Source organism: Rhinatrema bivittatum, chromosome 3, assembly GCF_901001135.1.
Source record: "Rhinatrema bivittatum chromosome 3, aRhiBiv1.1, whole genome shotgun sequence".
Taxonomy (NCBI): Eukaryota; Metazoa; Chordata; class Amphibia; order Gymnophiona; family Rhinatrematidae; genus Rhinatrema; species Rhinatrema bivittatum.
The window spans coordinates 67,921,223-67,944,370 of NC_042617.1; the positions used below are offsets into that span (position 1 = coordinate 67,921,223).

General features: G+C 43.2%; 1 protein-coding gene across 4 annotated transcripts in view; it reads left to right on the forward strand.

The window, feature by feature from the left end:
• Positions 1-23,148, forward strand: part of PPM1B (protein phosphatase, Mg2+/Mn2+ dependent 1B) — a 136,272-nt gene that overhangs the window by 43,941 nt on the left and 69,183 nt on the right. The window contains exon 1 of one of the 4 annotated variants that reach the window (XM_029593333.1): positions 13,713-13,736. The exons of the other annotated variants lie outside the window; for them this stretch is intronic. Coding sequence (XP_029449193.1) covers positions 13,730-13,736 — 7 coding nt within the window. The 5' untranslated portion in view covers positions 13,713-13,729. Of the gene's footprint in view, positions 1-13,712; positions 13,737-23,148 lie in introns of those variants that run through there. 4 annotated transcript variants of the gene reach the window in all.

Here is a 23,148-nt window from a genome sequence, read left to right on the forward strand (position 1 = left end):
CACTAAGAGAGAGTATTTTTCTTTTTTATGTTCTGCTTTTGGGTGCTTCAAAGCAGGATTACGTACAGGTACTGTAGGTATTTCCTTATCCCCAGAGGGCTTAAAATCTAAGTTTTATTCCTGGGCGAGTTCTGTGCAACTGCACAATGCAGAATTGCCTTCCTGTGCAGAGTTCTTTATATTTTGTGCAGAATTTGGACAGGCCCTGCAGGCAGAACCCATCTTGTTGAATATCACTGAGGCCCGGTGGGCCACGAATGGAGCCCATCCCACCCATAGCTGAAGATGAAAAACCTAAAATGAGAGCATGTGAGCCTATGTGAGAGAGAAAATAAGTGTGCATTTATGTGTGAGAGGGAGAACCTGTGTAAAGAGGAGAGAGCCTTTGTGAGGGGGGAGGTGTATTCAAGAGAGAGAGAGCCTGTATGAAGGGTGGTGGGAGGGTGGGTGTGCATGTGAGAGAGAGGACATCGGACTAGAGATGCCCGGTGGGCTGCGAGGGAAGCCTGTCCCACTTGTGGTCAAAGATTAGAGAGAGTAAAAAGGCCAGAGAGAGATTGTGTGTGTGTGCAAGGGTCTATATAAGAGAGGGGTCAAACTCTATGAGCTGAGGGATGAAAGTGATGAGCAGAGTTGTTGAGGCCTGAGATGTTGGAGTGAAGGGACACACTTTTTTTTTTTTTGTGTATTTCTAAGGGATTTCTGCTCAAAATATTTAAAACTCTGTTTCTTTGAGTAATAATTCTTCTTCTGTTTTGTATTTTAAATTAATTGTTCAGACTATGATGTATTTGTGTTATTTCCACCAATTTAAACAATGCACAATTTTGCAGAATTTAAAATTTTTGTGTGCAGAATTCCTCCAGAAGTAAAGTTTGTACCTGAGCCAATGGAGGACAAAGTGGCTTGCCCATGGTCACAAGCAGTAGCAGTAGGATTTGACCCCGGGTTTGCAGCCCGGTACTCCTCCACTCCACTGTAGGAATCAGCATGTGTCCCTTGCAGCCAACTCCTTTTTGTCCTGTATGTGACACTGACCTGGTTTCTTTGGGGGAGCTAGCAGTGTAGAAGCTCAAGCTGTGGTGCAGCATGAGCTTGCCTCCCCCTCTTGCTTCAAGTAAGGCCCAGCTGCCATTTTTTATTCTGCAGGCAGCCCAGTTTTCTTTTCTACATGGTTCCAAATTTTTCCTGATCTTAAACTTGGAGTCTTGGAAAGGGAGTTGTCCTGGGAGCCTCATCAAGGATGTCTCTCCCTCTCCCATGGGCATTTCTCATGAGTTTTTTTTGTTTTGGTGATTTATATTGGGCCTTCTATCCCATGCAGAAGTCTGGAGGGGGGCTCAGAGTCTGTGTTGCTGGCAACCTTTATCTAATTGTTTTCCTCATTGATCTTAGTACCCATACACCCTAAACTGGGGAGAGGTTTTGGACCTATCTGAAAATCATATCCTCTTCCTCCTCCCCCCCCCCCCCCCCATTCAGGGGGCATGAGGAGAGCTTTTGTCTGAGGTTGAGGATTCCTATTAGGCTTATGCTCTCTGGATGTCAGATTCCATAGTCTGAGTCTGAAGGTGACCCCCATCATTGAGGGAGTTAGGAAGCGCTCTGAGGCTTTTCCTCTCCACAAAGCAGTAAAGTTCATAGCCTTGCCAAACTAGGAGTCCCTCAAGGGGAATAGGTCCTTGAACTAGCTCTGTCCTCTTCTAGCAAAGTATAAGGAAAGTTTGTTTTGAGCTCCTTTAGTCAATGCCCTAGTTTCAGCCGTGATCCACAAGGAAATTGTTTAGTTGAGGGGCACACAGCTCTTAAAGATCTCAGGATAGGCTGAATCTCTTGTAAAGCATGTCTTTCTGTGCCAAGGCCTTGAGTCCAGCTCTCCATTTAAGAGGGTTTGTGACTCTCATCTCTCATTCATCTCTCATGCCTTGAGCTGGGTACATCAGTATCCAAAGGTGGTCCGATTTTGAATCTGGGGCTGCCTTTTTGGCAGATGCAATGTTTGATCTATAACATATCTTTATTGGAATGAACAGTACGATTAACTTGTCACATAGACAATGATAACTCTTAAAGAAACAATGTATGATCTTATTAGGCTTTCTTCTCGTTCAATAGAATTGATTGCTTCAAGATTGGTGGCTTTTATGGTTGCATTACTGGGCAGAAGGTACAGCATCTAAGGTCCATCTTGGAGACCTTCCTTAAAAAAAAAAAAAAAAAAAAAAAAAAAAAAAAAAGTTTGGAGAAGACTTGGTAAAGTTAGATTCTGGGAGAGTACATTTTAGAAGCTTCTAGCAGATAGTCCATGCGGGATTTCAGGACATACAGGCTTTGGCAACTCCTCCTTTCAAGGATGGAATTGGGCTTTTTGTGGTGCCAGCAAGCATGGCCATTTTGAGACTACTGGGGTCTCCCATTCAGACGAGTGAGTTAACAGATTCTTTTCCAAGGTAATCCCAGTAAGTGGCAACCTCCAGTGGTTTTTCCAGGACTGGAACCATATCACTTTGGACCAGTGGGGTCCTAGATGTTGTACCAAATGGTTATTCTCTAGAATTTGCAACTCTATTGCCAAAGCTTGTTTGGTTTCCCCCTGTAGGTCAGATGCCAAAAGGGAGTTGGGGGGGGGAAAGGCCACTTTAGAGAGATGCCAGTTCCACTTGAGATATGGGGTCTAGGTCAGTACTCCATATACTTCATGGCCACATAGAAAGATGGGTCCTTCTGTCCCCATTCTCTGTCTAAAATGACTCCACAGGTGTTTTCAGATTCCTGTTTCCATGTGGAAAAGCTTTGCTATGTCACTGTGGTGGTGAGGCAAGGTGAATACCTTGTATCCCTGGATCTTTTAGAGGCTTATTTTCACATTATCACCAGGGAGGATCACCCTAAGTTTCCCCTTTTTTTGCATTCTAAGGTGAGCTCTCTCCCTTTGGGCTTACCCATCACCCAGGACCTTCACCAAAGTAATGGTGGTGGTGGTGGCCTTCTTGTATACAGAAGGTATCATAGTCCATCCGTGTTTGGATTCTTGGTTGATGAGGGCTAACTTTTTTTTTTTCTTTTTTCCCAGGAGTGTCAGATGGCGTTGGCCAAGATAATACAAGTCCTTAAAAGATTTAGGCTGGGTAATGAATTTTGCAAGGAACAATTTAATTCTTTCCCAGTCTTTTTGGAGCATCTAGGAACTTGCTTTGATAGCAGGGTCAGCAGAGTCTTTATGACAGAGGAGAAAGACACCAAGTTACTAGCTAATTGCTCTCTTGGAAGGCTTAGCTTCCATTGAGGTCATTCTGGACTTGATTCCTTGGTCAAGAGCTTGCATGCAGTTTTTCTCCAGGTCTCCCACTTTGATCTGGTGTTCCCTGCAGTTGCAGGTCCAAGATTATCTTCCCCTTCCACTCTCCCTGTGAGAGAGACCATCTTAGGGTATGGTGCCCACATTTTTTTTTTTTTTAATTTTATTTTTTTGGGGGGGGGAATGAGCATAGATGTGACAAGTTGGATTGTGGCCACATCAGATGCAAACTTAGTGGGATGGGGAGCCCACTGTCGCAGTCTGATAGCCCAGGGACTCTTGTCCAAGAAGGAGGCCTTTGTAGCGCAACCTGTTTATCAGGCTCGCTTAGTTTACACATAGTGAAGGAAATGTTAGTTCAGGTGCTCTCTGACAACACAGCAGTAGCTTTGTCAGTGTTTCCTAACCTTTACAAGCCCAGGGCACACCTATATTAACAAAAATGTATGGCACAGTAGTCTCCACGGAGCAGGCAGTGCAGAGATGGAGAGGACTCACATGGCCAAAAGAAAAAGCTGGGTAAGCACTGAAAGCCCCTCCAGTCTCTTCAAATTTAAAACTGAGAGGGGTGGAGGCATATGAACCCATCACAAAGGTCAACTTCTTCTATATACAAGTGTAGGAGAAGGGAGAAGTCAGTGTGGTGCGAGCAGCCAGCTTACTTAGTTACTGCCTCATGTGGCTGCCAGAGCTCCTCCATTGTGCTGCTCCCAACACTTGAGTGAGTCACATCAGTGCTCGGTGCACTCCCTCCCTGTCTGTCAGCCTGGGGATAAGACAGAGGAGGCCCAGAAGGGGGAAGAGGAGGCAGTGCTGTGTAAAGAAGGGTCCAGCTATTTAAGCCCTGCATGCGGCTAGTTAATTACCACATTCCAGAACTCATGCTGTAGCTGGAAAGTTTGCATGATTGCACATGTTTTCAGAAAGGAGCTCCTATTTAAGAGCCACTGCAGGGGTGTCTTGCTGTGAGGAGCTGAGATTAGAGCCCAGGTACTGGTCTAGATCTGAGCATCAGGCAATGATGAGGTCTGAAGGCACATCAGTATACCATGGCACACTGGTTGGGAAACACTGGCTTATGTTTATTTAAAACACTTCTAGACCGCCTTCCTGACCAAAATAGAAATCGCCTGAAGCAGTATACAAATAGTACAATAGCATTATAGTACACAATACATACAATTTAAAAGAAACACTAAATGCTACAAATACATCAGTTTACCAGTATCTCCCTCTTGCTGGAATCCCCCCCCCCCCTCCTCTCCTGATAGGATTGTCACTTCATTGCCACCTTGTGGAAATAACCAAACTTTGACCGGTTTGGAGTAAGATAAAAAGGCTCGTTAATACTTTGGTCACGAAATGTCAGGGAGAGGATCTGTGCTCCTACTAGGAGCCAGTGAAATGCATGCAACAGAGGTAGAGAAGGGGAGCACTTATGATGTGTGTAAAACAAACAAACAAAAAAAAACCTTTTACAGCTGCATTTTGAACTACCTGCAGTCTGTGCACTAGTCTTGCTGGAATTCCAATGCACAGGCCTTTGCAGTAGTCAAAGTAAGATAAAACTAAAGACTGTTGCACTATTCTAAAAGAGTAAAAATCTTAAAAGATGCAACTTAAAAACCAAACAATTTTTAAAGCAGCCTATGTGTTATAATTAGTGAGGTTTGGGTGGACCCTTGGACACTGTGGCAGCTGACCACACCCACGGGGGGAAGTCCTGTGAGGGGCCACAGGTCAGGCTCAGCTTAGGACACACAAACACAGAGATTGTCTAATAAAAGATCAATGTTGTGAAGCCACCAGAGGTGGCAGTCGTGAGCAGCAGAAGTAGCTGGGCTAGTATCCTTCAGGCGCTGGAACAGAGACTCCTCTGGTAGCAGTGCTGTAGTGGAAAAAACTGAGAATGAGTACAGTGGAATATGCACAAAGCCCCAGTATGGAGAACCCCAGGATAGGGAGAGCAGGCCCTCAAGGAGAGAGGAGCTGAGAGGCTTGAAGGTAATTGTTCTCACACAGCAGTTCCACACAAGAGATGGCACTAGGGCTGGAACAGTGGCAGGCCCTCGATGAGCAAGTACCTGGTTCCAGGGAACATCTCTGAGGTGAAGATGGTAGTACTCACTGGTGTTGAAGATAGTGAATCCTTCCCGGCAGAAGAGAAGGTAGGAGCAGGCAGCGAGTCAGGGAACATGGCTCCTCGAGGAGCGAGTACCAGTTTCCTGATAGCGACCTGAAAAGCAAGTGAGGCCCCCGAGGAGCGGGTACCCCGTTAGCGTTAAGAGTCCAATAGAAGATTGGAGAGACAGAGTAGCTGGGTACGGAGAGCGAATCCCATCTGTAAGATACACCCCTTGCTAATTCAAAGGCTAGCAAACATCGTAGACTTTAAATATCCGGGCAGCATGACATCATCACAGGGGAATGCCCCTGAGGTTCGCGCCAAGTAGGAAATAAGAGTGAGGGCCACGCGGCACGCGCGCCCTAAGGTACCAGTGGAGCATGGTGGGAGGCAGTGCCCAAGCCGGTCCGGGGACGCTGGAGAGGACGGCAGGCAGAAGCCGCGGCAGCCAGGTGTCCATCCATAGCGAGAGGAGGTGCAAAGAAAGAAAGGTAGGCGGAGTGAAGTCAGGAAGGGACAGTTGCAACACTATGCTACTTGAGCCACTTGAAGTGCCATGTTAAAAGCCCCAAGGGGATCACGTGATATGTTGAGCCGGAAGGAGGTTTCACTTCTGGCTCCGGGTGTCCGCTCCCAAAATCGTGCATCATCTGACCCCCACAAGCGAATATCGGGCTGTAGACCACCGGATCTCGTAGGAGCATATGTCCATCATACGATATATGCATGAATTGCCACTTGGAATGGCCGCAAAAAGCGCTAAAAAGGATAAAGATAAGCCATGTGACTCTGAACCTAAAATGATGACGGGTCCGATACGGTGGGGGAGAGCGCGAGCACCAGCTTCACGCTAGCAGATATTGGACACTATTCGTGCTACTTTAGATGAGAAAATCGGGGGAAAAACTGGCTGGTATAGAAGAGACTTACTGAAGTGTGTACCGCCCTCACAGAGATTACCCCCTGTTTTAGCTCAAGCTGAAGGCAGAATAGCCACGCTGGAGGACGATGCCACGGCAGTCACCGTTAAACTTACAGCACAGGAACTCAAAATCACCTCTTTGGAATCAAAATTAAATGATCTTGAGAACCGCAACCGGCGAGCAAACCTGTGATTTCTCGGCTTCCCCGAAACTGTAGCGGTCGCTGACCTCTGCTCTCTCCTGGAAAAATGGCTGCCGGAGGAGCTTGCACTTCCTGAACTACAAGGCTGGCTCGTGGTGGAGCGAGCTTACCAGCTCGGGGTCCATAAAGACACACAAGCCCGGCCGCATATAATCATTGCAAAAATCTTAAACTTCCGCCACAAATAAGATATATGGCAAGCGTATCGTAAGAATCAAGATGTGGCCTACGAGGGGTCGAAGATTCACATTTTTCAAGATTACTCCGTGCGAGTCTCAGAACTCAGGAAGGCCTTCTCGCCTGTATGCTCTGAACTTTTCAAACGGCAAGTGCGGTTCTCGCTCGGGTATCCAGCCAAACTTTAAAGTGTGGAGCAATGGAAACATTTATTTATTTGATACCCCAGACAAAGCACAAAAATTCCATTCAGAAGAGCCCTCAAAGCCCGCAGAACTAAACAGCACCTGCGTCATGAGGAGATGCAGGACTTAGTGGGCTACAGGTGTCTGTTGTTGGCAAGGAGTGAAAGATGACTGTTGTATCATCTTTAGTAACCACGGTCATACCTGAGAGCATACTGAGGAAAAATTTTCATAGCGATTTTCACAAGCTCTGTTCACTACTGAACCAGTTACTCTTAGTTTACAATTCCTGAGAGATCCCTGCCAAGTGAGGTGCCATATGTGACATGGGCACAGCGGAGCACGGCCTGGAACAGAACAACACAACAGACAGTTTAGGGCTGCACAGCTGTGCCCTGTCGAATCTGTACAATTACCCCGGTACACATGGCTCTGCTATCCGGTGAAGCAAGGATTACTACCCCGCTGGGACACCTTGAAGATGAGAAGGGACATGCTCAAGATCCAGCATCATATCTGCTTGGCCCAAAGCCAATCTACAAGACCTATTTCTAGCTATCATCAGACTAGCCATATGGCCTACCTAGCGTGCTATCTCATGCTAGAACACCATCTAATTGTGTCTCCGTCGTGAAGTACCACCTGTGGGCTGTTACCTCCTGAAAAACAGGCGGGAGGATATAATGCTTGCATAGATTATATAAGGGGTATCTCTCTTTATTTCATGATTACATGTGAGTTGGAATGTTGCTCTTCCCTATATGGGATAAGTTGAAGATGGGAGTGGGACACGCATCTACATGCAAACACATGATCTCAAAACCACAGCAGGAGTGGCTTCATACAGAGGGAAGGGAGGGGTTAAAGGATGACGGTGGGGTGGGGGGAGGGTACTTACCGACGAGAGGGAATAATTGGGATCTGGAACAGGAGTGGGGAGGTTGTGCAGGGGGCCTCGTCACTCTCTTTGGTTATCATGTGTAGGGCTTCTGCCCTTTTATATTGGAGACAGCTATGAATATGAATAAGGTAATCTCATGGAATGTTAATGGCCTAGGATCTCCTATCAAAAGGAAAAAAATATTATCCCATCTACGACGTCTACACACAGATATAGCATGTTTACAGGAAACCCATCTTAACTCTGCAGAGCGAAAAACTTCGCAGAGAGTGGGTGGGCACCTGTATTTACTCCGCAGCACAAGGTAAAAAAAAGTGGGTGTCGCCACTTTGCTCCATAAGAACATTAATTTTACTGTCACTAACAAAATCACTGAGAGTGGCCGTTATGTAGTTATCACGTGTATGTGGAACAATACACAAGTTACCTTGTGCAATGTATATGCTCCAAATGAGTATACCCATAGCTTCTTTGTAAACCTATCCAACATTCTCCTTGCCCACTCACAGGGGATACTTCTCCTCCTGGGGGACTTTAATTGTGTCCATGACAACAGTCTTGATCACAGTCCTCAAACCAGAGGACCTACTCACAAATTAAAGGGCATAGCATATCTTTGTTCCCATCTGGGACTCATAGACATTTGGCAAGTTCTCCATCCAACTGAGAGATTATACCCATATCTCCCGGGCCCATGCCTCTTTATCCCGTATCTATTATATATTAGTCTCCCAAAACCATTTTTTGGCTATGACCACAGCTACCATTGAACCACAAGCTCTGTCAGATCACTCTCCGGTAGCCTTGCAGTTGCATACAAGCTTTGACACAGATGGGCTACGCATCTGGCGATTCCCCACTCATCTTAAACAAGATGTAAAATTCCAGCAGTTTCTGTGGGGGAAAATGGGTTGATTTTTCACACACATTGTTCAGAGAGAGGTATCTTCAAAGGATACTAATGACGCATTAGAATTAGGGCATCCCAACAGTGAGGTTCCAATAATAAAAGTAGTCCAAGTGCCTGTAACTAAAAACTCACCTGAGCTAAAAAATTCTAACTTATCCCTATCAATTAAAAAGCAGAATGAAAATACAAACAAAAAACAAACTTTGAAATGCTTGTATGCTAACTCCAGAAGTATAAGAAGTAAGATGGGAGAATTAGAAAGTATAGCAGTGAATGATGACATAGACTTAATTGGCATCTCAGAGACATGGTCAAAGGAGGATAACCAATAGGACAGTGCTATACCGGGCTACAAATTATATCACAATGACAGAGAGGAGCACCTGTGAGGTGGTGTAGTGCTTTATGTCCGGGATGGCATAGAGTCCAACAGGATAAACATCCTGCATGAGACTAAATGCACAATTGAATCTTTGTGTAGAAATCCCTTGTATGTTGGGGAAGACTATAGTGATAGGAGTATACTACCATCCACCTGGCCAAGATAGTGAGATGGACAGTGAAATGCTAAGAGAAATTAGGGAAGCTAACCAAATTTGGTAGTACAATAATAATGGGAGATTTCAGTTTACTCCAGTATTGACTGGGTAAATATATCATCTGGATATGTTAGAGAGATTAAGTTCCTGGATGGAATAAATGACAGTTTTATGGAGCAATTGGTTCAGGAACAGATGAGAATGTGAGCAATTTTAGATCTAATTCTAAGTGGAGCACAGGATTTAGTGAGAGGTAACTGTGGTGGGGCTGCTTGGCAATAGTGATCATAATATGATCAAATTTTGAATTAATGACTGGAAGGGGGACAGTAAGCAAATCCACAGCTCTCATGCAAAACTTTCAAAAGGGAAACTTTGATAAAATGAGAAAAATAGGAGCAAAGGTAAAAAGTATGCAAGAGGCATGGACATTGTTTAAAAAAAAAACCAAAACAATCCTAGAAGCACCGTCCAGATGTATTCCACACATTAAGAAAGGTGGAAGGAAGGCAAAACGATTACTGGCATGGTTAAAAGGTGAGGTGAAAAAAGCTATTTTAGCCAAAAGATCTTCATTCAAAAGTTGGAAGAAAGATCCAACAGAAGAAAATAGGATAATGCATAAGCGTTAAGACCAGGAGGGAGGGAAATTCTCTTTGGAAGAAGATGACTCCACCATAGTTGATTAATTCTGCAAAGATGAGCTGGCAGCACTCATGGCCAGTGTAGTAGCTGCTTTAGGGATATTGGATACTTTCATTAAAGATGAAGCTGAAGGTAATCCTATTCTCCAGGGCAATAGGAATCCACCAAAGGCATTCCTTTTGCCTAGCACCTTGAGGCTCAAGGTCCTTTCAGAATGGAATATCTCATAGAGGGAGGGTTTTAAGTAAGTCCTGGAAGAGAACAACCTTTTTCTTAGGATCCCCAAGTTGATGCTGTGGTCTCGGACATTGCACCCAAGATCATGAGTTCCATCGAAGGGGGTTCAGCATTGAAAGACCCCCAAGACAGGAAAATAGACACAAGCCTTTACTACAAATGCAATGTTCCTGCAGGCCTCCATTTGTGGAGGCTATGTGGCCCAAACTGCCCTGCGTTGGACCTAGCAGTTTTCGGACAACCTAGAATCAGCCTGTTTTTTGAATCAGTCCTAGCATTCTTGGCTGATGTGTATGACCTGGTGAGAATGGCCTCCAGAGCTTGGGCCTCAAGGGTAGCTGCCAGAAGGCTTCCATGGATTGGATGGCAGACTCTCTGAATTGAAGTCATACCTTTGTAAACTGCCCTCCAAGAATAATCTGTTTGAAGATCTAGAAAGCTGTGAAGATCTAGAAAAATCTTCAGAGTCTCCCTGAAGACGAGAATTGTTCAGGGTCGTGGAGTCTCAGATCCTAGTGTTTCTGAGACTGGTATAGGTTTAAGCCCATGATGCTGTCTTCAGGGGCATGAAATAACCAATCCTTTTGTGGGGCAAGAAGAGTGAAGGCAGAGCCATCTTCACTGCTCAACCCAGTGACTCTATGAACTACATAGAGTGGACCCAGATCACCTCAGACCAATGGGTCTTGGAGATCATATGAAGGGGCTCTGCCCTTGAGTGTATGGAAACCTGTCCCAAAAGTCCTTTGTGGTCTCCCCTTGTGCCTCCCCTCTTAAGAGAGCTGGTCAAGGGGACACTAACAAAATTGCAGCACCTACAAGCAGCTATCCCAGTTCCTTCACAAGAAGAGAGGTCATGGTGCTTATTCTATATATTTCATGGTTCTAAAAAAGATTGGTCTTTCTGCTCAGTGTTGGACCTAAAAAGAGTTAACAGATATCTTCATGTGCCTCATTTCTGGATGGAGTCATTGCGATCTGTAAGCATCAGAGAAGCCACGAATACTTAACATCATTGGAACTGGCAGAGGCATACTTCCATATTCCCATCTTGGTGTCCCATTAAAGTTCTATGTTATAGGTGAGTAATATCAGTTTCAGCCATTGCCCTTAGGCCTAGCAACAACCCACAGGACCTTAACCAAAGTCATGGTGGTAGTAGCACCAGCCTTACACATGCAGGGCATTATGGAGTATTCACATTTAGATGCTTGGCTTATAAGAGCCAAGTTGGTTTAATAGAGCCATCAGGCTTCTGGAACAGTACTCTACCTTCTCCAGCTCTTGGGCTGGGGAATACATTTTTCAAAGAGTAATTGAGAACTGTCCTAGACGTTGGAGTTTCAAGGGTCCCATTTTGACACACAGCAAGAGCAAGGTTTTTCTGACACCTGGCAGAATGTCCAAATAGACCAGGTACTGTCTTTCTCAGGTTCAGGAGGCCCCTGGAACATGGGACTACTTTCATCTTCTAGGCCTCATGGCATAAACACCAAACCTTGGCCCATGGGCTAGGATCCATGTTCAGTCCGTCCAACAGGCCCCTGCTATCATGGTGGTTATCCTTCTCCAGAAGCATCCTGAATTGGTGGGCACAATCCTCAAACCACCAGAAAGGAATAGCCCTAGAACTCTCCAACTGGGTGGTGGTCACAGTGGACTTCAGCCTGAGGGGTTGGGGTCACATTGCCTAGGGTCAGCTAGCTCAAGGGCACTGGTAAGAGAGGAGGCAATCCTATTCTTTAAACAAGTTAGAAACCAGAGCTGTTAGGCTGGCTCTGCAGCACTTCCTGCCACCAGTAAGAAGGAAGACAGTATTCTTTCAGACAATGGCAGTAGTATATGTCAACAGGCAAGGGGGCATTTGCAGTCTCTTGCTGACACAGGAAGCAGTCTGTGCACAGATGGCTGCTTAAGAGCTGCACTCCTGATCCCAAATTTTTGAATCCTCCACATTCTGTGCAATCTAGTCAACAGAAGTAGCGAGAGTTACACTATTGGGCTTTAGAAACGAGTGGCATGCTGATTTAAAACACTTCTCCTATGCTGCCAGTATAACACAGACTGAGGATAGCATGTCAGGCGACGAGAGTAAAGATGGCGCCTGTGAGGTAGACCATGGTAACAATGCAGTACAACCAAGCTCATTGGGAAGGGTCTGTATGGAGTCACTTACCAAAGCAAACTTTCAAAGTTGGCTTGAGTTGCGTCAGGACATGGGATCGCTTAAAGAGCTATTGAGTGCGGTCGGTGAATTGCGCAAGGAGTGTACAGATTTGGGAGATTGGGTTGATGAAACAGAAACAATCAAAAAATGGTGTGGGCCTTGAAAGAAGAGAATTCTGTTCTAAAGGACTAGGTTGAGGATCTTGAGGTCCCGTATAAGGGGAGTCCCTGAAGGAATGGCTTATCTGGCTTGCTCCCAGATTGCAACCAGCATGTGTGTGGTGATTCTGGGGCAGCATGAGGAATAGAGGGGATTCCTAAAATTGTTCTGGAAAGAGCACATCAAGCCCTAGCAAAACTGAAAGATGATGTGGCAGGAGATATTGTGTTATGCTTTCACAAGTGTTCTGTAAAGGAGAAAATCTTGATCCAGATGAGAAAATGATATTCAGTGGAGGGACACACATTGGAAATCTTCCAGGATCTTTTCCTGGTGATATGATAGAGATCTTGAACGAGTAGATGTGAATCGGTTATTTACACTTTCGAATAATAAGACTAGGGCATTCCATGAAGTTAGCATGCAGCACATTTAAGACTAATCGGAGAAAATTCTTTTTCACTCAACGCACAATTAAGCTCTGGAATTTGTTGCCAGAGGATGTGGTTAGTGTAGCTGGATTCAAAAAAGGATTGGATAAGTTCTTGGAGGAGAAGTCCATTAACTGCTATTAATCAAGTTTACTTGGGGAATAGCCACTGCTATTAATTGCATCAGTAGCATGGGATCTTAGTGTTAGGGTAATTGCCAGGTTCTTGTGGCCTAGTTTGGCCTCTGTTGGAAACAGGATGCTGGGCTTGATGGACCCTTGGTTTGACCCAGCATGGCAATTTCTTATGATTAAAATGAAAAGAGATTTCAGAGGTACTTCTAGCACTCCAGAGAGATAATTGCAGATAGAAGTGGCTTTTCCTGTTTGATTGCAATTCACGATTAATGGGGGTGATCTCACGGGTTTAAAATTTTACAAGCACTTGAATTGTTAAAGTAGTTGGACAGTAATTCTGGCTCCACTTCCCCACCGTATACTAAAGAGAGCTCTATCATATGGCAGAGAGTAAAGTCAGGTGAGCAATGTCTCTGCAGACAGTCCAGTCCGATGGCTCTTCATCTTTGAGGGACAAAACAACCTGATGTATATTTTATTTATTTATTTAAGGCTTTTTTATACCGAAGATCATGTACAAGTACATATCGCTTCGGTTTACAGAGAACCAACAATAGGAAATTACAGCAAACAAAATGAACGAAAATTGAACATGGATTACATAAAAGGATTAAGAGGAATTTCGAGAAGGCAAACACGAAAATCAAACTTGGATTACATGATAAGGATTAAGGATATACTGATGAAAGAAGCATGACAGGTGATTGAGGAGATGCGAGAGGCAGTATGAGACTTGTTTGGAGGTTTTAAGTTCAAGAATGTACATTGCAGACAAATTGAACTGTGGTTCTTTTAATTTATTCGGTTTGCAGTATATCTGTTTAAGTGTTATACTATCACTGTCAGTTCATTTGATTATTTTACTGCTGTAGGGGATTGAGTTATAGGGTAGTCTGATGGTGGGGGTTGGTGCAGGTGATGTCATTTCTCAAGGAACCAGGATGGTGGAAAAGGTGGGATTCAAGGTAGAAAGGATGTGGTTTTGGTATGACAAATAATGGGATGGCTGGAGTTTTTATATATGTTATATCAGTTATGATTACTCCAGATATATAGATAGAATTTTGGTTTTGGAAATAGTATCTAACAGGGGTGCTGCCTGCATTAAGAAATGGGGGCAATAAAATTATGATTTTAATTTGAAATGGTTGAATACCCATATTAAATGGAAATTATTGTTGAAAGATGTTCTACAAATGGGTAAAGATATCTTACTCTGCCATTTGAAGAAAATGAGGATGATGGTTTTTCATCATTTTCCTTAGCAATATTATACTTTGTGTACGGTAAATAAATATTGTGGGGTGGGAGTAGTGTTTTCAAAAAATATTGTTGCAGATGTACAGTCCACTATTAGGGATATTGAGGGAAAGGTATATTATTGTTAGACTGCATAAGGAAATGTTTACATTAGTGAATATCTATGCTCCAAATTCAGCATTGGCGGTGTTTTGACAGGTTTTATCTAAGCTTTTGCTGATTTGGGCAGAAGGGCAAATTATTACTGGGGGGGGGGGGGGTAGGAACTTTAATCTGACAAGATAACCGTATCTGGATAATTATGGTTGGGGTAATGTACTGTCAAGTTCACATAGAAAGTGTTTAAAATCACTGATGGTAGATTTGGAGGTTGATGCACCCTACAGTGCGAAATTACACATTTTTCCAATGCTTACAAAGTGTATTCTAGATTTTTTTTTCTTGTTTTATAATTCTTTATTTTTCATTGCATACAGGAAGAAGGATAATAGAGGAAAACTTATCTACATCATACCAAAAACCCCCCAGTCTTTCCCCAGTTAAAAAGTATTTTTTTTATGCCAGCTCATTCATTACAATCTATTAATCCAGCTGGAGTTACTCAAACACATACTACTAGGAGCACTGCATATAGCTCCTTATATTAACAGGTCAAGCAATCAGTAAAGTACCTTCCAAATCATAATATGGTCCCCAAATGCTCAAATATTTTTGCATGTTCGTTTTTGAGGTCAAAGCGTAGCAATTCAATATCAGCAATATCTCTAATCTGCGAGCGCCAGTGGTCAGTGCTGGGACAGGCCTTGGAAGGTAGTTATAGTAAACCATCTTGCTAAAAGCAGCTGCCCTGTTAGTGTTTTGTATTTTACCAGAACTAGGGACCTATTCCATCAACCCAGTAGTCCCAGCTCAGGTGTAACTTGAATATGGATCCCAAGTTCCTAAGTGACTTGCTTCCAGAAACTGCTAACCATTGGGCAGAACCACCACATACAAACATGTGCCCATCTGACCTCAGCCTCTCCAGCATTGAATACCAGCACCTAAAAAACATTTAGAGTAAAAAATGGGGATACGATAAGTTCTGTTCAACAGTTTCACCATTAATGTTGTTCTTTTAGCACAGATGGTAATATGTGCAGAACTCCATATACGCTTCCAGGTTCTGTGGTCTAGCTCTAAGCTCAAGTCATTATTCTAAGCATCATCTATTGATCTGTAATGTTTGTTTCCCATATTTACTAAGTAAAATTCCCAAATACATAAGAGAAATACTCTTCTCATATGCATTAGGGTCACTCATAAAGGCCTCCAACCCATCTGTCGTAGTGGCTTTGTGAAATCAAATCTTTCACCCAATGCCCTTCATAATTGGAGGTAAAAAGCATGGGAATGAGGGGAAAGGTTAAGCTCCTCGCAAGGAGATTGAAAAGTAAGAAACCCTTCCTTATCCCATAATTGAGCAATATACACGAGATCACTATCTCTCTGTCTAAAGATTGATGAAAATGTACATCCTGAGAGAGACTGGTTGTCATAGGTGCAATAGGAGAGTTTAATATTGTCTGCCTGCCCCAAGAATTTCAGAACCTGTCTCCAAACTTGAACAGTATGAGCTAGCATGGGACTATTCTTACAAACTCTTCTGCTGTTGGGGGAGTCCCAAGCAAGAAAAGAGAGAACTGCCAGGTTAAGCACCTCACCTTGGCGTTTCTCAAACTGCAGCCGTGCCTCATTCCGAGCCATTGAGAAGGCCTTCTTCATAAAAATGAGTCTTGCCATCCAGTAATAGACATGGAGATTAGACAACTTATGGTTGCGATTTGGTCACCAGTAAGTGTCTCGACCCAATCCGAGCCTGCCTGCTCTGCCAGTTAAACTTGGGAGATGTCCTTAAATACATTAGTGGGGATCTGACACAGTACATGCTGAAACATGTTTTGGTAATATGGTCATTTTAAGTAAATTAATTCTATCCATCCATGAGACAGGTGTCCCCAGCTCTGCATTTTTCATTTTATTTGAGCTATTAGTGAGGTATTTTTTACATACAAATCTTTAAAAGTATGCGGGGCAAATATTCCGAAGTACTGAAAACCAGAGGCTACCACCTTAAAACCCTTAAGGGATTTGGGGACTCCAATTTTAGAATCTAATAAAAACATTTCAGATTTGTCAAAATTAACTTTGTACCCCACCAGGGATCCAAATTTATTTAGGAGAGCAAGAAATGCTGGGCTTGAGGCTTTAGGAGACATCATATACCAGCATGTCATCCACATATGAAGAGGTTTTGTGAGCTTTGCCCCTCATATAAAACCCCTGAATATCGGGATGCTGCCTACAAGCATCTGCTAAAGGCTCAATAGCTAAGTCAAAAAGCAAGGAAGAGAGAGTACATCCTGTCTTGTCTCCCCCCCCCCCCCCCCCCCCCCCCCCCCCAAGCAATGGCAAAAATGAGCGAAATAACCCTGTTAATGTTTGAGTGTTCCTGTGGTTTTTCATACATAGCCTTGATCTATGCATTAAATTGATTGGGTATATCAGCTCTTTCTAATACTGCAAATAGAAAGGGCTATGTAAGGCACTGAATATCTTTTCAGTATCTAAAGAAATTATCACCTCCTGGCATTCCCTTCACTCTAGCTAAATGTAAAAGATTAAATAACCTCCTGAAATTGGAAGTGGAGTTCCTCCCCTTCACGAAACCAGCTTGAACCGGGTGCAGTAACTGCTATAACAAAGACTCAAGTCTGAGCTGTATCACTTTAGTGAGTATTTTGATATGAGTTGAGTAACGATATTGGTCAGTAGGACCCATACTCCAAAGTGCCCTTCCCCTTTTTATAAATAAGTGTTGTGGAATCCGCCATGGTGCCTAGCATCTGGCCCGCTTCTCCCACAGCATTGAAAACCAGTAAGAGATAATGGGAATCTTTCAAAACATACTTTTTGAAAAAATCAATAGAAAACCCATCTGGGCCTGGACACTTCCTGCCTCATAGGGTTTTAACTGCTGCCTGAATTTCTAGCAATGAAATACTCTTCAAGGATCTCCTTCTGGGCCTCAGGAAGGGAAGGTAGCCCCAGACTCTGTGTGTTTAAAAGGTATATCTCAGACACATTTCCTCCATCGGGTGCTTTTATAAAGATTGAGAAGGTTTTTGTTCAGTATTTTTCTAATCTCAGTAAATTTAGCAGTAATTCCACTTGTTTGTTGCCTTATTTGAGCAATATGAGACCTACAAACTATTTTCTTAGCCACTCTAGCAATAAAGGCCCCAGGCTTATCCCCATGCTCGTAAAATCTATTTAGTATATTTCAGAGTCTTCCCAATTTTGTTCATATCCAAAGTTTGCAACTCCTACCTACATTTCTCCAGATCTTTGAGAATTCGGGCCGAAGAGAATTGTTATGCTTGATCTCCAAATTTAGAATCTCAGCTAACAGTAGAGCTTCCTTTTTTCTTTCAATTTGAATATGACTAGCAAACTGTTTCCCTCTAAAAAAAAAAAAAAAAAAAAAAAAAAAAAAAAAAGCTTGGAGCATAGCCCCTCTGGAATATGGAAATCAAATTCTTCTATTGCCTCTTTAACAAGATTAGGAAAACCTTTGTAGAATTAAGTTGCCAAGTATATGGCTTAGACTGAGTGACTTCAGAGGTCAAGCAGAGCTCCACAGGATGATGGTCTGAAATAGTACATGACAGAATCTGATTACTTTCCAGTTTACATATCACATTTGGAATACAAAGAAAGTAGTCCTCCTACTATAATTACCATGTCTATGGGAGTAAAACATATAAAGTCTTTTTCCGTGGGGTAATGATGTTTCCAAATACCTGTAAGATTAAAGGTAGCAGTTAAATCCCTGAAACCCAGTTTAGTGGGGGTGTGAAGCCTTAATTGGGAAGTTTTATCAATTAGTGGGTCTGGACAGATATTCCTGTCCCCTCCCATGCATAAATGTTGAAACCCGTACTGCTATCTTATCAGTAATGTTATAGTTAGAATTGATTATTTTTTGATAGATAAATTCGTGGGGATGAAGATGGGATGGTTCATGTGGTCTGACCACACCCCTGTTTGGCTTTCCTTGACAGCAGGAGGGCAGTTGGAGGAGATTTTGGAAGCTTAATGAGTCTACTACATGATCAAGGCTTTTGTGGGAAATTGTGTACTGAGTTGCAGAAATATTTACTGGATAATGACAAGGGGGAAGTCTCAGAGGTATGCTTTGGAATTGCTTAAAAGCAGTGGATAGTAGAAAGATAATAGCGATATCTGCATATGTGAAAAGACAGAGACCAAAATAGGCTTAGTTTGCTTCAAAAGATAGGCAAATTGGAATTACAGCATAAGGGACAGGTTTCCTCAAATGTTGGGTCCAAATTTAGAAGCACTGAGGACTGAACTATAAAATCTGGATATGGGAGACATTTATCAACTAGATAAAGTACATCAAGTATTTTGAAGGGAATAATAGAGCTAACTGGGTCTTGGCTAGTAAACAAAAATTAGTGTAAAACCAGATTTTAAAGATTTGAAGATACATCGGGGAAAAATTATACTTGAGAATCATGGTATTAGTGCTCGTTTTGTACCAGTTTTATAAGGAAGTATATCTAAACTGGATATTGAAAATGAGGATATAGATAGATAATTGGATGGGGTTTCTCTCTCATGGGTATCTGAGCATCAGAGGAAGTTTATTAAAGAGAGAACAGTTTTTGAGATGGAACTAGGTGATCAAAGAACTCAAAGGGAAAGCACTGGGAATAGATGGTGATCAGTGGTAAGTCTGGATTTGGGTTCCCTCTGCTTGTCGTCTGGAAAGGAAGTGTTGGTAAGAGTCACTAGAAGTTTTCTGGGCTCCTGAAAGTTGTCAGAGTGGTGTTTAAAAATGGTATTTCTGTGTCTTATCAAGTTGATTTTGTAATTTATTTAGCTTGTACAGGGACCTAAAAGGTAGCATTTTTATGTGCAATGCAAGAAACAAAGCCAGAAGTATCTAAATGTTTAGCAGTATAGAGTTCAAACTTTTTTTGTTTTGAATGAACTAATGAAGTTTCTTATAGTACTTCTGCAGAAAGATGTGAGTTTTTTTCCTTTAAAAAATTTTTTCTAGATCAATTTTGATGTATTTTCAGAGGTTATATAGTATTCCTTCAGTTTCAACCTTTTGAAATCTGTAAAACCCATACTCTGTAACAATGGTGACAATATTGCATGCAGTAGTGGCACAGTAACTTGGTTGGTAGCTTATGCAGCGACTGCTGTTTGAATTCAATAATAGTGGTGATCAGGAATGTAGTATACGTTCCTTTAACAAATAAGGATGTTTATTACTATTATCACCTATTTTACACACAACACAAGTTGAAATCCCACATTACAACTCAAAAATAAAAAAAATTTAAAAAGCAAAATAGGAATGGACTCTGGGCAGAGGTGTGCTTGTTCCCCCCCCCCCCCCCCCCCTTTAAGGTGGGCAGGCTGTCCTTTCCCTCTATTTTCCATTCTATCTCTTGCTCCTTTCCCAATTTATCATTTTGCTACTCTTGTTCTCATCTCAGCACTCTATTATCTCTTCATTCTTTTATCTCCTGTTTCAACCCTATAGTGCAGAGTTGGTCAAATCTGGTCCTGCCACAATCAGGCCGGGTTGTCAGGATATCCACAATGAATATAAACGAGAGAGATTTATATACAATGATGGCAGTGCATGCAGATCTCTCATGCACATTTATTTGGGATATCCTAAAAATCTGGCCTGTTAGTGGCTCTCAAGCATCTGAGTTGGCCACTCCTGCCATAGTGCTTCAACATTGCTCTGTCGTGCATTTCACTTTTTTACCTCTGTATGGCTTGAGACTGATTCCCACACCAAGTGGTATCTTCCACAGTAGTGTGCTGACAAACAAGCAAGCAGCATAAGGTGTGGTGATTGAGTGGATGTGCTTGCTTTTCCATGTGGTGGCCTTTCTTATTATGCTTCTGTTCTGTGATGCTTAGGAGGGCTTCTTGTCAAAACCCAAAGTAGGCACCATAGAGTGAAGGTACAGGAAGAAGGACCAAACATTCTGCTTTCCAAATTACTGGAGCCTTGTTTGCTGGCACTGCACCTTCGTAGGTATTGCTATTTCAAGGGATCTGAGCAGTAAAAGAAAGCAGATTGGAATTGTTTAAAATATAAATGTTTGATGGCTTCAGTAGCATTAATAGTCACTTCCATATGGAGGACCCATTTCAATTCCTGGACTGGCTGTACAGGCAGTATCCACGGCCCCTGGGGAGAGGGAGTCCGTCATCACCTAATGGTGATACCTAATTGTTGGTTGTAGGGCAGATGACTGCAGGATTCCAGAAGGGACCTAGTACATGTGCCTGGCTGAGGATTGTTGCTATAATAAGAGGGCTCCTTGAGTTGGGAGAAGATATAGAAAAGGGGAAAAGTCCTTGGGTAACTACAAACGAAAACTTGTGGTGCTGGATCCTAGTCTCTGTTCTTGCTGAATTGTAAGACCAAAGAAGTAGGAGGAAATTGCTCAATAGCATATGTGGTGTGCATTTCTGATAAGAGTGGAAGATGACATGAAGAGGAAAGACAGACCATTACTGTGAGAGAGAGAGAGAGTGCATTTTCATCTTAAATCAGGGATCCCCAAACTAGTGCTCGAGGGCCAAATGAAGACCTTGGCTTAATTTTATGAGGCCCCCCCCCAGCAGCAGTGGTAGGAGTTTGATCAGGCCCGGTGGGAGTGCCTTCTGCTGCTTCCAGCAGCTCATGTACTTGAAGTCAGAAGTACAAGTAGCAGCACACTCAAAGCTGCATGTGCATGGCATGCTGATGCAAGGCCACCATTGATTGACTGCATTATGCATTGCTAGTGTTTAGGTTGCTTGTACAGGTAGATTTAGGCCAGAGACAAGGAGAGAGGTTGCAGGGCAAGGGAAGGAAGGCACTAGCAGTACTAAGCTAGTGGTTCTATGGGGCTGACGGGGGGGAAAACCAAGTAAGGATGGTTGCTTCCTGGAGTTCCCAACCATGCCATAATCTCTTTGGAGATGTGGGGAAAGGGTATGACTATAACTCCTTAAGGATGCCGGCTTTGGAGGCACAGAGTACAGAAATACATTATAATAACTAGATACCAAGTCAGCATCTCTCCCTGGATTTGGGTCTCCAGAAGGGATTATTTTTGCTCATTCTATGAACCTGACATAAAAGGTGAGTAAAGACAGGAAAAGGAGAATGTATGGGGGAGTGCGAGTGAGACTGCACCACACACATCCCACCATCTAGCCATACTGCAACTTCCCCACCCCTTACTTTCCTAGGCAGGCAGATAATGGGGGAATATAGGTAGTGTACATGAACAAGCAAGGGGGGAACTTGCAGCCCGTACTAGCGGCCGAAGCAAGCATGTTGTTCTAGTGGGAAGAGCAAAATCCATACCTCCTATCTTCTCGCATCACAGGAACCGAGAATGTGCAGGTCAACTTCTTCAGATACAGACTAGATTCTGGAGAGAGGGAACTTATCCCAGAGGCACCTCAGATAATACTAAACCAATGAACGCAACCAGCAATGCCAAGACACAACTGATGGCCTGATAAGATCTTGGCTGAAGGATATCCTCCTGTATGTATTTTCACCTTGGCTCTTGATAAGGATCCTGAACAGAATAGAAGATACACCAGTCCTTAATTCTGATAGCTCCGGATTGGCCCAGGAGGTCCTGATATGCAAACTTGATAAGACTACTGGTAGGACAGGGACCCTTCTCCATTTTGTCATATGGCCTGGCCCTTGAAAGGGCACACCTACATAGAAAGGGCTATTCTCCCATAGTCATTGTGATCAAGCTGAAAGCACAAAAAACTTCTACTTCTGTAACTTATATCTGCAAATGGTGACAGTTTTGAAAATTTCTTTTGAATTTGTATGGTCTCCCTCTGGAAAGTAGACATTTCTGGCATTTTGGATGTTATCCAGAAAGGGCTGGGTAAAGTGTTCTCTTAGCTTGTTGAAGGTGTAGTTGGCATCCCATTTCCTGCTACGGAGGACCAGTCAAGGATTTGCAGGTAGCCTCGCACCCAGATATAGTCTGCTTTCTTAAGTGTATTAAGCCCTCTTTCGGACCAGTGGCATTTCAATAGGGCCCTAGCGGGGTCTGCCTCCGAACCAAAAAGGATCTCTCCTTTTTAATGATTGCATTTTTGGTGACTTTCTTTTAAGCTTGGCATATCTTGGAGATACAAGTCCTGTCATGTAGTGCTTCCTACTTGGTCTTTACACATGACTCTGTCTCCTTTCAACCGGTCCCTTCCTTCCTACTCAAAGTAAAGTCCCCATTTCATATAAATCAGGTGGTATCTCTCCTAGCCTTTAAGGATACCAAGTCAGAATAGACTCCAAACTTAATTTTTTGGATGTTTGACATGTGCTCTTTAAAGTACCTAAAAATCACAAACTCTTTCCAGAAGACTGACAGGCTATTCATATCACACAGAGGCATGAGGAAGGGAGAAGAAGTCTCTAAGCTGACAGTAGCCAGATAAACTGAGGCAATAGATAAAAGAAGCAATCTACTCAAAAATAAACAGGTGCTGGCCTTGCTCTGGGCATATTCCACCAAAGCTCAAGCAGCATCATCAGCAAGAGATATAAACAGGTGCTGGCCTTGTTCTGGGCATATTCCACCAAAGCTCAAGCAGCATCATCAGCAAGAGATATAAACAGGTGCTGGCCTTGTTCTGGGCATATTCCACCAAAGCTCAAGCAGCATCATCATCCCCATGATCCCCATCAAGGAGTCGCTCGCAAAAACACTGTCTCACTGGGAAAC